This window comes from Quercus robur, chromosome 12 (assembly GCF_932294415.1).
Source record: "Quercus robur chromosome 12, dhQueRobu3.1, whole genome shotgun sequence".
Taxonomy (NCBI): domain Eukaryota; kingdom Viridiplantae; phylum Streptophyta; class Magnoliopsida; order Fagales; family Fagaceae; genus Quercus; species Quercus robur.
In genome coordinates this window covers 30,496,131-30,510,503 of record NC_065545.1, presented here as the reverse complement: position 1 = coordinate 30,510,503, position 14,373 = coordinate 30,496,131, and the positions used below count along the sequence as shown (strand labels likewise).

At 34.1% G+C, this 14,373-nt stretch overlaps 1 protein-coding gene across 1 annotated transcript; it reads left to right on the top strand.

Moving 5' to 3' along the window:
* The first annotated feature begins 12,469 nt into the window (after positions 1–12,469).
* On the top strand, positions 12,470–14,373 carry LOC126709682 (IRK-interacting protein-like). The gene is made up of 2 exons (XM_050410006.1): positions 12,470–12,744; positions 12,838–14,373. The coding sequence occupies exons 1-2, from the start codon at positions 12,634–12,636 to the stop codon at positions 14,209–14,211; spliced, it is 1,485 nt and encodes a 494-aa protein (XP_050265963.1). The 5' UTR covers positions 12,470–12,633; the 3' UTR covers positions 14,212–14,373.

Genomic DNA, 14,373 nt, shown 5'->3' with positions numbered 1-14,373 from the left:
TGCTACAAGACCTAAAATGCCTAGTTGCCACCCCCATTTCTAGTTACACCCTCCAAGGTAGTAACAAATGAATTAAACAATTGACAACCACTTCTTAGACCAATTGAAAGTCAAATAATTAGCATGACAATATGCATCTTGTTCAAGCATTTTCCAACAAGGTCAGGATTCAAAGCATTATGAACAATTTTGCAGTCAATTGAGATGCTCAAGAATTCAAATGGACGCATGTTCATAAAAGGACTAGGGCCAGCCCTAGGCCTAGGCTACTTAGGCCACTGTCTAGGGCCCCCTACTAGAGGAAGGCCCCCAAATTTTGGGGCAAAAATTGATATTTAAAAAAAAAAAAAAAAAAAAATTGGAGATAAGAGGAAAAAAAAATATAGTTTTACATTTTTCCTCTACTTTTAAGAAGTTCCAAATAATTGAGTAATGCTAGAGATAACCTCTTTAAATACACAAATCTTACAAATATATGTCACTAATCACAAGAAATAATTCATATAGGAATATACTAGAAATATTATTAATTTTACTAACTTTGCAAATTGATTTGACAATTAATATGATATGTGAATATCAATAACCTGTTAAATGCATTTTTGAATTACTTTTTGTGATTGGTGATGAATCTTTGTAAGCCTTATATTGTAAAATTTATAATATTCTTAACATCATTCATTTAAATACTTATTTATTATCTTTTTGAAGTATTACTAATCACATTCATTTCTACATTGTTTGTAAGTTTTTTTAGTCAACTTTGTTATAGTTTTAGCATTCCCCCCCCCCTCCCAAAAAAAAAAAGAAGAAAGAAAAAAAAAAGCATATTACAAAATAAAAAGAATGAATTTTTATTATTAAAAAAAATATATATATATATATATATATTAAACACTAGTTAAATATTATTTAAGTGATAACAAAAGGACTCCATTTAGATATATTGTCTTAGGCCTCTAAATTTATTGGGCCGCCTTGACCCACTTAAACTTTAATGCTCAAGAAATTCGGATGAGTGCATATTCATAAAAGGACTTCCACTTGAACCGAATAAGCTTGGATTTGAACATGCCTCCAAATGGGCATGTGAAGAAAGAGTCATCAAATGGATTCCTCCCTCTAAAAAAAGTTGGAAAGTAAACTCTTATGATCCCCAAAGCCCCCAAAACCAGCAAAAGGATCACCAAAATTAAAGAAAGGATCCCTGCCACCTCCCCCCCGCGCGCGCGCGCGCGCGACAACACAAAAACTTAAGCCTTACTCTGCCAAGCAAAATATATGGTGCAACCATGAGATTCAGCATCATTGCTTCAGAACCAATTAAACGAACATTATATAAAACAACAGCAACACAATACTAGCGTGGAAATGAATTGCTCCTATTCTCACCAAACTAATCATCTATGACTGCATGAGACTGCAACTAAAGAATCAAACAGCAAAACGAAATGCTGCCGTGCCACTAAAAAATATTTAGTGATAAACTAAAAGTTCCACAAATGCGGTCTGGTAGACCCTCGTAGCTTCTCCATGAACTAGTTTAATTTCTAAATTTATAAATTATGAGCACAATGTAAGTATAACTTTTGGAATTACAGCAGACAAAGAGCTTCACTCACCAAACTTACATCTATTTAACATCTCTTTCTCAACCACCAGGATCCCAAAGGATGCACCCCCACAACACATGCAAACCCAGAGAACGAAACATAGAATAAAGTTCAAACGAAATAAAATTCCTTATACATCGTCTCGAGAGGAGGACTTTAACACCATGATGATCAATGTTACAGTCCATGTACCACCTTATGCAACAACTATGTAAATCAGGCACAGAATCTACCCTTAAATGGGTCGAAAATAATTCATCTACATATTTAAGTGGAGATAAAGAAGTAGGTAAACTCAAGCAAAGAATCTACACTAAAATGGATAGAAAATAATTTATCGCCTGTAATCAAAAATAACTTCTACTACTAATATAAACAGGAACTCTCACTATATTAATAGAGTCTATAAACTAGAGCAATCCCTACTATTAGAAAATCACTCAAATACATGGAAACCATGGCATAGCAAAAGAATATGTTTTGTGCATAAATGTTTCATGCTTTTGTTTTTGATAAACGAACATTAAACAAAAACTATGATGCATATTAGAAAAATGAAACATGCCCACCGTATAATCATCACCACAAAATTGAGAACATAAAGCCTAGCCTGTTAATTAGGGCACTTTTATAAACAAAAGCATAAAACATGCGAACCTTAAGTCTTGAAATTAAGAGATTCTAAACAGAACTACTCACGTGACATGATTTGCAAAATAATACCCTTTGATCAAGTTGTTTACATTGATTTCAGAGACAAAATCGCACACACGAATTATACAAGTACTTATTTTATATATTTGAGATAGAATTCTACTCTAGAGCTTATTTAAGTGTATGCGTGTAAAATTTTCTTATGGAGATTTGAATTCTAGCTTTCTGCCTCTTACACTCTATAAACACTTATACTTATAAAATGATTGATACGTTTAGGGTGCGTGATGGTAATTAAGAGACTATAGTTAATGTATAGTACAATATAGTATTTGTCAATATCTTGAATATATCCTTGATTGAGCCAAAATTAAGAACAATCAATACTGTCAAACCTTGGTTTTATTTAGACCTTTACATCTACAAGTATCTAAGGGTCCGTTTGGTAGAGAAGTTTGAGTAATATTGTTTGTAATTTTTTGAAATACGTGTGGATGAAAAAATGTGTAAAAATACATGTAATATTGTTTAAAAATTAAAAATATATATTTAAAATATTATACCAAACGGAGCTTAAGTGTCTTGAAAGATTTCCTATCCCAAAATTTCAAATATAAAAAGATTTGTTTGCTTATGCTGTAAATTCAAACTCACTCCATAGAATACATATCAAAGTTGACCATATCGATTATAATAATCTCTTTTTTTGGTAAGGGTAAGTGGGACTTTTGCCTTTTGTTTTTGTTTTTTTGTTTTTCTTTTGTCTTGCTTAAGATTCAGAGCACACGAGGGAGTGGAACACCAAGACACAGAGAGAGAGAGAGGTCCAGAGTGGGGACACGTGCACGTGATCCTACACAACGATAAATAGATGACACAAGTCAGCGGTTAACCAGTGCAGCCTCGATCGATCATCGGAGTTCGCATAGGACCACATTGTGAGACTCACATCACATTTATTAACTTCACATGTAAAGCCAACGTCTTTCTCTCTCTTGCGTGAGACCATGGTTAATGTTTGGTGTGGGATGTGGTTTGTGATCCACAGCAGGTACATTTATCTGTGGGAATGAATGTGAGCAGTTGAGGCATTAAATGTTGGAGTTGGAGGATTAAAGATGGCTATAAATGTCACAACATTTCTTTTCGTGTAGTCATAACTCATAAATGAATGAGTCTGACACAATCCACCATTATAGCTGCTTCAATCACTTCGGGAACAGCACTTTCCCCATTTTTTACTCCCAATCATTTGTTTTAATAACTAATAAAAAAAAAAAAAAAAAAAAGTAAGATTCATTTAAACAATATTACACGTATTTTTATTTATTTTTTCACTCACATGTTATATATATTTTCAAACACATATTTTTGGTCAAAATGGTCAAATGGTCATAAAATCCTAACTATATAGTTAGTAGTTCTGGTCACTAAACTATATTATTTACTAGCATCTCGAGTCTGAGAGACTCGATTTTCGCCTATAAATCGAGTCTCAAAAACTCGATTTTCATGGTCTGATGTGGCATTTTTTTCCTACTTGGAAATCGAATCTTTAAGGCTCGATTTATAAACCAAAAAAATTTAAAAAAATTTTAAATCTCAAGTCTCTCGTACAAGCCAAAAAAAAAAAAAAAAAATTTAAGAAATCCATAAACACAACAATCCGATCAAAAGGAGAAAGAATCAGATCAGAGGCGACTTGCCCAAAACATACCAAAGAAGAACCCAGAGAAAAAAAAAATCAGATCAGACCATAGGAGAGGCTGCTTGGCCTGGGTCGCACACGGCGCGCGCGGCTTGGCCTAGGTCGTGCACGGCGAGCGGCACAGCCTGGCCTGGGTCGCGCACGACGCGTGGTGCGGCCTAGGTTCTTCTCTCTCTGTTTTTTTTTTTTTTTTTGGGTTCTTCTGGGTCTGGGTTCATCTTTGACCTTTATAAGGTTTATAAATCGAGTCTTAGAGACTCGATTTTCATGTGGTCACCACGTGGAAAAATATGCCACATCGGAAATGATTAGACCATGAAAATCGAGTCTCTGAGACTCGATTTATAAGCCAAAATCGAATCTTTTAAACTCGAGATGCTAGTAAATAATATAATTTAGTAACTAAAACTACTAACTATATAGTTAGGATTTTATGGCCATTTGGCCATTTTGGCCCATATTTTCAATTTCTAAGTCCATGTTCTAAACACTCCCTAAATTACTCTTATTTGGTATCTAATTGGTATTTTCCTTTTCAAGTGTTAATTTTGGTCATAGTAATAAGGATTTATAAGAGCATTCTCATCAATAATTTTAAAAAATTTAGCATTTACCATCTCAAAATCTAATTTTATAACATATAATACACCACTTTACAATACAACTTATATCAAAATTTCTATTTTTTTTACCATTTCATTTAAATATTGTTTCTTTATTATTTTTCAATAATTTTTTTTCTCTCTCTCTCCTGTCTCTCTCTTTCTCACAGCACTGCCGGCACCACACTACCCACCACCCACCAAAAACCCACCACCCATACCACAACCACCATTAACAAAAAAAGAAAAAAAAAATCATAACAAAAAGAAACCTCCACATCCACATCCACGTCCACCCACAACCACCACATCCACTCACCACCACCAACCACAACCAAAAAAAAAAAAAAAAAACCTCCACCATCGCCACCACCAACAAACCCATCACGCCGAACCAAAACCCACAGGACACGGACACCACTTCCCTCCCCGTCGTCATCTTGTTCCACGGCACAGCTTGACGTCCTCCTTCGCACCTATAAATCAAATCAAATCAAGACCCACCCCAACCAAATCAAGACCCAAAATCAAATCAAAGATTTGATAACATGTTGTTTTGTGTCGGCCTCGCACGATCGGAGCCCAATCGGACCCAAGAAGAACCACGCAGAACAAAAAACAAAAAACAAAAAAAAACAAAAAAAAAAAAGAGAGAAAAAGAAGAAGCCTCCATCGCCGCCACCAAACCATAGCCATCGGACCCATGATCCATGACCACAATCACCAGACCATAGCCATCGGCATCCCACAATCACCGAAGTACAATCATCGGCGAACCACATCGGCAAAGCACAGAGAGAGAAGAGAGAAGAAAGAAGTGAGAGAGGAAAGAGAAAGATAGAGCAGAGAGAGAGCATTGAGTGAATAAAAAAAATCGGCTTGGCTTGATGCTTCGACCTGGATTTCGTCAGAGAGGGAGGCAAAGACATCGAGCAAAAGGAGAGAGAGAGCAAAGAAATGGTGAGATAGGGAAGAAACGGAAATGAGAAAGACAAAGAAGAAAAGAAAGTAGGCCCCATCTGAATAAAAAAATAATATAAGGTTTACAATTGGTGAACAGTGCGATCTCAAATATGAGATTACACTGTTCATCAATGCCAAAAATTATAGCATTTAAAACACTTGATGGAGCAAGCTTTTGGGTTAAAAATGTTATTAAAAAAAAAAAAAAAAAGCATCTTTTAGCATATACAAGGATTAATGGGAATGCTCTAAGGACGAGTATATTCCATTTATGAGGGACCAAATTAATTAACATACAACCTATTTAGAGAACAAAGAGATAATTTACCCAATAGGAGCTTACAATTATGGCCAGTGCCCCTACACAACTTAAACCTTGCATGTGTTATGATGTGTGACTACTTGAGCACTGATTGAATTTATCATTACTTGAATTTACGAATTCCCAATTGTGACGAGTCTCAAAGCCTTTCTAGTTTCTACTTTCTACTACTACGCCGCCTTGTTAGTTGTTACGAACTTTTGTGATCTTTCTCCATTATTATTTCCAATCCTTTTACCACACCGTGAGGGTAGGTAGGGTTAAAAATGGATTCACATTAAAAGGAAGACTTAAATCCTTAATTAATATGGAATGACCCAGCAAGTTTCTTAACTATATGGCTTTCAACTATCGAATATGTGGAGTAATTGATGATAAATGCATTTAACTCTTTGAACCCAAAGATACTACTACTAGATTCTCAACAAAGAAAAAAACAAAAAACAAAAAGAAGATACTACTACTACTACTCCAATATGGTACCAAGCCTACGAGGTATACCTTAAAATGAACAATTACTTCTTCGTCCCTTCATTAATTTGATATTATCCTCACTTATTTTTTGATGGAAAATGTTGAGTAATTCTTAGGTACCTCTGAAACATGAAGAATAACGTTCTCTTCTTTCACATTCATGGTGAGGTTCACTCATTAAATTCATGGTAAGATCCATCATAAATATGAGAGGAAAAAACATCATTTTTTCGTACTTTGAGAGAACCTAAGAATTTTCTAAAAATGACAAAAGCAATTTAAGAAGCTTTTATGAGAAAAGAATAAAAACAATTAATTGTTTTGACGGCTTTTTATATTTCATGATAAGGTCCACCATAAATATGAGAGGAAAAAACATCATTTTTTCATACTCCGATAATATCTAAGAATTTTCCAAAAAGAACAAAAACAATTTAAGAAGCTTTTATGGAAAAAGAATAAAAATAATTAATTATTTTAACAGCTTTTTATATTTCTCATGAAAGTAGTATAAAAGCTTTTTTAAAATGATTTATTTACAATTGCCTTAAGAACACCCGTTAACAGGACCCTACACATGCATCAAACACAATGGGAAAAAAAAAATTCACACTTGCACTGAATATTTTTCTTCAAAATGTATTTATTGCGTATCATATGTGTGTTCCTAGACAAAAGGTGGCGAATTTTCTTGTATACACAGTACACAACATTCGTGCTCCCTCTTTGTTTTCACATTAATAAAACGCCTATAACATAAAACCATGGGGATGTCAAGGAAATCTAATGTCTAACCCAAGAATATTTTCTTTTCTAACCATTCATCCGTCTCAGTCCCTAATCTTCTCTAGGAAGGTTTTATCTGAGTAATGCAATAATATTCACATAATTTTCAACATGTACACAAATATTTAGGAACTTCACATCCACTTTACCATGTTAAACTACAAAATAACATGTTTCAAGCATTTTTAAAATCAAAACTAGCAATTTGGTCCCCAAAAAAAAAAAAAATTCAAAAGTACTAGCAGATGAACGTTATGTTTTGCTACACACATGATGACATGAACACTCGTACTTATATGCTATCACCTTACCAAGTTGCCCATCAATCCATCATATGATCATTTTGAATCAAAATCATCCTTGACATGGTCAATAACTCAATATCAAGTTCCTTATAGATGAGCGTGTACCATGCACAGTCTAGTCCAAAACGCCTGCTAATCTATATATATATATATATATATATATATATAACCGAAACTTTTGCTAATCTAATTTTAATGATAATTTTAAAACAAATTTAAATTCTATTCAAACTAAAAGTCTATTATCAAAAATTTCTAAACTTTAATAATAATTTAAAACAAATTCGAATTCTATTCAAACTAAAAGTCTATTATCAAAAATTTCTAAACTTTAATAATAATTTAAAACAAATTCAAATTCTATTCAAACTAAAAGTCTTTTATAAAAGAATTTCTAAACTTAAATCCCACACAACCCACGTTTTTGTTTTTTGTTTTTTTAGCAAGTATATATATATATATATATATATAAAAAAAAAAAGTTGAACTTAAAAGCCATGATTAGGTCAAGTGACTACTTTCACTAATTTGTAAATTAATTTTATTAAAAAAAATAAAAATGGTTCTCGTTTTGACTAAGGGATAAGATTTAACAATAATTTAAAAAAATTAACTCTATTCAAACTAAAAGTCTATTATCAAAAATTTCTAAACTTAAATCCAACATAAACCATGCATCCTCGAGTTGCATGATTTTATGATAATTTTAAACAATTTTAAATTCTATTCAAACTAAAGGTTTATTATAAAAAAAAAATTCTAAACTTAAATCCCACACAACCCACACTTTTTTTTTCCTCAAGTTGCACCTTACTAAATTAATATTTTATTAGTATATTAAGCTACAAAGCTCTTGACTAAATAAGATTTGACAATAATTTAATTTAAATAAAGTTTTATCATCTAGGTTTTAGAAATTTAAATTCTACTCCAACTAAAAGTTTATTATCAAAATTTTCGCCTTAGACATCAAAATGTGTGTTAAGCCGAACCTAGAGTTAGTGCCCTCCTTTCCAAGGAGTTGAATTTTCCTCAAGTCTTAAGCATGTTGTCTGGATAATCATTCAATATGGTTTTGCTTTGTTGAAAAGCAACATATTTTTTTGTCATGTCATAGACCTTTTCTCTAACATAGACAGGGAACAACAAAGCAACCAATTAGAATAGACCTATAACAAATGCCCTATTTTTCAAGGCATAAAAATATTTGGTGCTTAGGGTCCGTTTGTTTCGGCTAAAAATGGATTCAGGAAAATAATTTACACCCTACCGTGTATTTGGTTGCACATGGAAAATTTGGTCAAATGGAAAATCAATTCCGTTGACTATAAAATACCCACCCCACAAGTGTAAATCATTTTACACTTTCATTTTACCTTCGAACCATTTCCATCCTCAGAAAATTTCTCTCCTCACTCACTCTCATCACTCACGCCAAGCCCAAGCTGAAGGACAAAGAGAGCTATCGCCGGTGAAGCCCAGATCCAGTCCTCAACCCACGGCCCCGCCAGTCTGATCGCACTGCTCAAACCCATCGCCGATCTGATCACGCCGCCTCAGTTTCTCCGTCGTGCTCAAACCCATCTCTGATGAACCTAGCTAAACCCACCCCGATTTCACCTTCGTCCCAGTCCTCGACCCACGGCCTCATCGTCATGCCTGCAAGCCCCTCTGCCGGTGAAGGTAGTTTCTCATCTACTTCACCTTCGTCCTCTCTCTCACTCATTAGACCCATCCTTCTTCCACCCACGCCGTCGCTGCCTTAAATTTTTTTTTTTTTTTTTTTTTTTTGTAAAATAACATTTTTGCTTGGGTTTTGGAGGATTGGTGGTTGGGGTGATTCATGGGTTTTAGTGGTGGTGGGTTGGGGGTGAGTTTAAGCGTTGATGGTGTCGATTGGGGGTGGTGGATCGTTGGCTATGGTGGTTTGTGGTTTTCAATGGTTTTGATATTGATTTCTACCTTAATGGGTTTTGATTTTGATTTTGATTTTGATTATGTGGTGGATGATGGCCGACTGGGTTTGGGAGCTGAGAAAATGTGAAAAATTTGTAGGAAAATAGCATTTTCAGAATGTTACCAAACACCAAAAATCATTTTCTGGATTATTTTCCATTACAGAACCAAACACCTGGATTTCATTTTCCTTACGGGAAAACAATTTCCCCTAAAATCATTTTATGCTCGGAATTGACTTTCCGTTGAACCATACGCACCCTTAGCCACCTATTAGGTATTAACAACTTATCAATAATCTATATTTCCATTACGTTGTACAATTGGATTGTGAAGAACAAGTAACAAATATGTTTTGTGTTAAAGCTTGAATGACCATTTTAGTGACATGGTTACCTTTTTTTTTTTTTTTTTTTTGATACATGATAGAAAATCTACTTTAGCATGATCTCTAAGTGTATATATGTGTAAAGTTTCCTTTTAGAAACTTGAACCCTGACCCTTGCCCCCCACACCCCACAAGCACTTACATGTGTGTGAAGTTTCCTCATGTATGACATCATTAAAGATTTTTGGCCTTTAGATGTATTCCTTAGTATTAAATGTTAATCACCTTCAAGAAATAATTATTTTTGGGGTTTCTTTTATGTATGATGATATTGCAGAATTATTAAAGTGTATTTTTGGAAAGCTTTTAAAATACACATAAGAATAATAAACCCAAATATGTTTCCATTGAACAGGATACTGCAATGACAAAAGTATAAGTTGAGATGATGTTAAAAATGATGCAAAATGACATCAAGCACTTGGAGAATTTGATGAAGGAATTCTTTTTTCTTTTTTATTTTATTATTTCTTTTTTTATTAAATCCTTAATTAATGTGGAATGACCCAGCAAGTTTCTTAACTATATGGCTTTCAACCATCGAATATGTGGAGTAATTGATGATAAATGCATTTTAACTTTTGCACCCAAAGATACTACTACTAGATTCTCAACCAAAAACAAAAAACAAAAACAAAAACAAAAAAAAACAAAAAAAAAAAAAAACCAAAAAGAAGATGAACAATTACTTCGTCTCTTAATTAATTTGATATTATCCTCACTTATTTTTTGATAGAAAATGTTGAGTAATTCTTAGGTACTCTCGAAGTACGAAGAATGGTACTCCTCTCACATTCATAGTAGGGACCACTCATTAACTCTTTGCACCCAGAGATACTACTACTAGATTCTCAACCAAAAAAAAAAAAAAAAAAGATAACAATTACTTCGTCTCTTAATTAATTTGATACTATCCTCACTTATTTGTTGATAGAAAATGTTAAGTAATTCTTTGGTACTCTCGGAGTACGAAGAATGATACTCACTCCTCTCACATTCATAGTAAGGACCACTCATTAAATTCATGGTAAGGTCCACCATGAATATGAAAGGAATGAGTACCATTTCTTCGTACTTCAAGAGTACTTAAGAATATTCGGAAAAGAACAAAAGCAATTTAAGAAGCTTTTTATGAGAAAAGAATAAAAGCAATTAATTGTTTTGATGGCTTTTTATATTTCTTATAAAAATTGTGTCAAAACTTTTCTAAAATGATTTATTTATAATGGGAAATGCTATCAAATGCCCTTAAGGCATTGATTAATAATCCATTTAAAGAAAGTTTTTATGAGAAAAAAAAATATATATATTTTGACAGCTTTTTTGCATTTCTCATAAAAGTGATGTCAAAACTTTCCTCAAATTGATTGTTAACTAATGTCCTAAGGCAGGGCGGCGCTGCCTTAAGGCCAAGGTGGTCCTAGGACCACCCTGACCTAATTTTTTTTTTTTATATATAATAATTTAAAAAATTTTATTTTTCTACCCTTCAAAAAAATTTTGGGAACACCCTCAGTTTTTTTATGCCAATAAAATTAAATTTTACTTCATAATTTGTTCTACATTCAATAGATGAATGATTGCTTGGTTGTGTACATTAAAAGATATGTAACTTGTAGAATTGATAATGAGACTATCATGCACCGATTTCAAAATATGAAAACTCATAGAAAACAATTGTAAACTTTATGTATTTGTATTTTTTTTTTATTGTTGTTATCAATATATAAATTTCTCTTTTTATTAGATTGTATAATTTATATTTCTTAAGGCACACCCTGAAAAAAAAAAATTCTAGAGCCACCACTGCCCTAAGGGCACTCATTCACATGACCCATTTATAATTACCCTGAGAGTACCCGTTAACAGGACCTTATACATGCATCAACCACAATGTAGAAAAAAAAAACATTCACACTTGCACTGAATATTTTCTTCAAAATGTATTTATTGTGTATTATGTGTTCCTAGACAAAAGGTGGCGAATTTTCTTGTATACACATTACACACCATCCGTGCTCCCTCTTTGTTTTCACATCCTCTTTGTTTTCACATTAATAAAACAGCCATAACATAAAACCATGGGGATGTCAAGGAAATCTAATGTTTAATCCAAGAATATTTTCTTTTCTAACCATTCATCCGTCTCGGTCCCTAAAATCTTCTCTTGGGAGGTTTTACCTAAGTAATGCAATATTCACATAATTTTCAACATGTTCACAAATATTTTAGGAACTTTTCAAAAAAAAAAAAAAATTAGGAACTTAATATCAACTTTACCATGTTAAACCATAAAATAACATGTTTTAAGCATTTTTAAAATCAAAACTAGCAATTTGGTCCCAAAAAAAAAAAAAAAAAAAATCAAAGTACTAGCATATGAACGTTATGTTTTGCTACACACAAGAACACACCTACTTATATGCTATCACCTTAGCAAGTTGCCCATCAATCCACATATGATCCTTATGAATCAAAATCATCCTTGACTTAGTCAATAACTCAATATCAAGTTCCTTTACTGTTATTCTCAAAAAAAAAAAAAAAAAAAAAGTTGCTTTACTGTCTGGTCCAGAACGCGTGCTAATTAACACTTGTACTTGTGACTTACCCCTCTACGTGCGTTTCTATCTTTAACCATGGTTGATGATGATTAGAAGACGACGAAAATACAACCAAATAAGAAAATGAAAGAAAACGAAAAGAGCCTGAAACACAAAGGCACAATCCCAAATTAAAATCACAGCATAAAAAATAAAATTTTAATACTACTTCCAAGTAGCAGTGTATTTTTATTTTTCAGATAGATATGTATCTTCACAGAGCAAAAGGCAACCAAAAAATGCAATAAGAAACACAAACATGGCTCCTTCTTCTTCTTCTTCTTCTTCTTCTTCTTCACCTTCTTCTTCCTCTAAATCTCCTCCTCCTCCTCCTCCTCCTGCTTCCCACCTATCCCCTGACTTCACTCCAGTAAGTACACAAACATAAATAAACATTAACATGAAACAATTGGAAATGTTTTATTTGATGCTGTTTTTTTTTTTTATGTTTTGAATGTTGTAGATTCAAGAATGTGAAAATGAAGATGGGTATAGCGAGGAACAAAGGCAGAGTACTAGAGAGACTACACCAAGTGCTCCAAAGCACCACCCTACGCCACTTCATCAGCCTCACAAAAATGGCAAACCCAAGAAGATTATTAAGCAGTCAGATTCTGATGCCAACGGAATCGAAGATGGTACTACAGTGTGGTGCAACAAGTGTCGTCCACACGCGCGTGAGAAAATCTCTGTGGTTCCACTCGACAACAATGGCCTCAACAAGCACTCTTCTTATTCTTCATCGATTGCAAGTCCCAATGGCATATTAAAGTCGATATTTTTATCTTTAACTAAGAAGAGCCCGCGGTCTAGTCCATCAGAGGCGGCGAGAGAGGAGCAGTGGAAGATTGCAGTGGCTGAGCTCTCACAAAAGCTTATTCACGCTACAAGAAAGAGAGATGAGGCTCTTCTTGAAGCTTCAAGGCTTAAGTATTCCATGGCTGAGTTAGAGAAGAAGCTCAACAAGCTCGAAGTCTATTGCCATAACTTGAAATCTGGGCTCGATGAATGTAGCACCAACTCAGCTTATCAAACGGGAATGATAAAGACTAGCCACGGTAATCGACACAGCTCATTGGGGCTTAATGACAAAGTGATTGAACATTTTTTGGTTTCTGTTTCGGAGTCTCGGTCTTCTGTCAAGCTATTAAGCCGTTCACTCGCTATGCAACTTAGGCACACGGGAAGCAAAGTATACGAAAGAATTTCAGTTCTTCTCCAACCTTATGATATAAAAATTTCACTATCAAAGAACCCAAGAAGCTTGGTTTTTTACCTGGAGGCTTTACTGAACAAGGCTTTCTATGAAGACTTTGAATCAATTGGGTTTCAAAGGAATACCTCGATTCAAATCTTGAACCCGATTGATAGGTGCGAGGCTAACTTCGAGTCCTTCAACTTTCTTCGTGGGTTGACATGGGAGGAAGTGTTAAACAAAGGAACAAGGCATTTCAGCGAAGAGTATAGCAGGTTTTGTGACAGGAAAATGAGTGAAATTGTTTCGATGTTGGGATGGAACAGAGCGTGGCCAGAGCCATTGTTGCAGGCTTTCTTTGCTGCTTCAAAGAGTGTGTGGTTGGTGCACCTTTTAGCCAACTCGGTGCACCCAAGCTTGCCTATATTCAAAGTGGATATAGGTGTGGGGTTTGATGGGGTTTACATGGAGGATATGGGTGGAGATAAGGTGAAAAGGTTGGTTCCATCTGTGGTTCGTATCATGGTTGCACCTGGATTCTATGTCTATGGCAGTGTGGTCAAATGCAAGGTGCTATGCAGGTACTATAACGCCACCAACAACGATCAAAGTAATGGTGAAGGCAAGGGTATAATTATATGAACTTAAAACTTAAAACTTTGTGATCCTTTTGTAATACTTTTGCACTTTGTACTGCATATTGTTATATGGGGCATGTTTCTAATGGCCTAATGGGTACCTATGTTTCGAGACGTTGGGTTGTGGGGTTTTTGGGGTCAAAGTAAAGGATTGGCATTTCTTGGA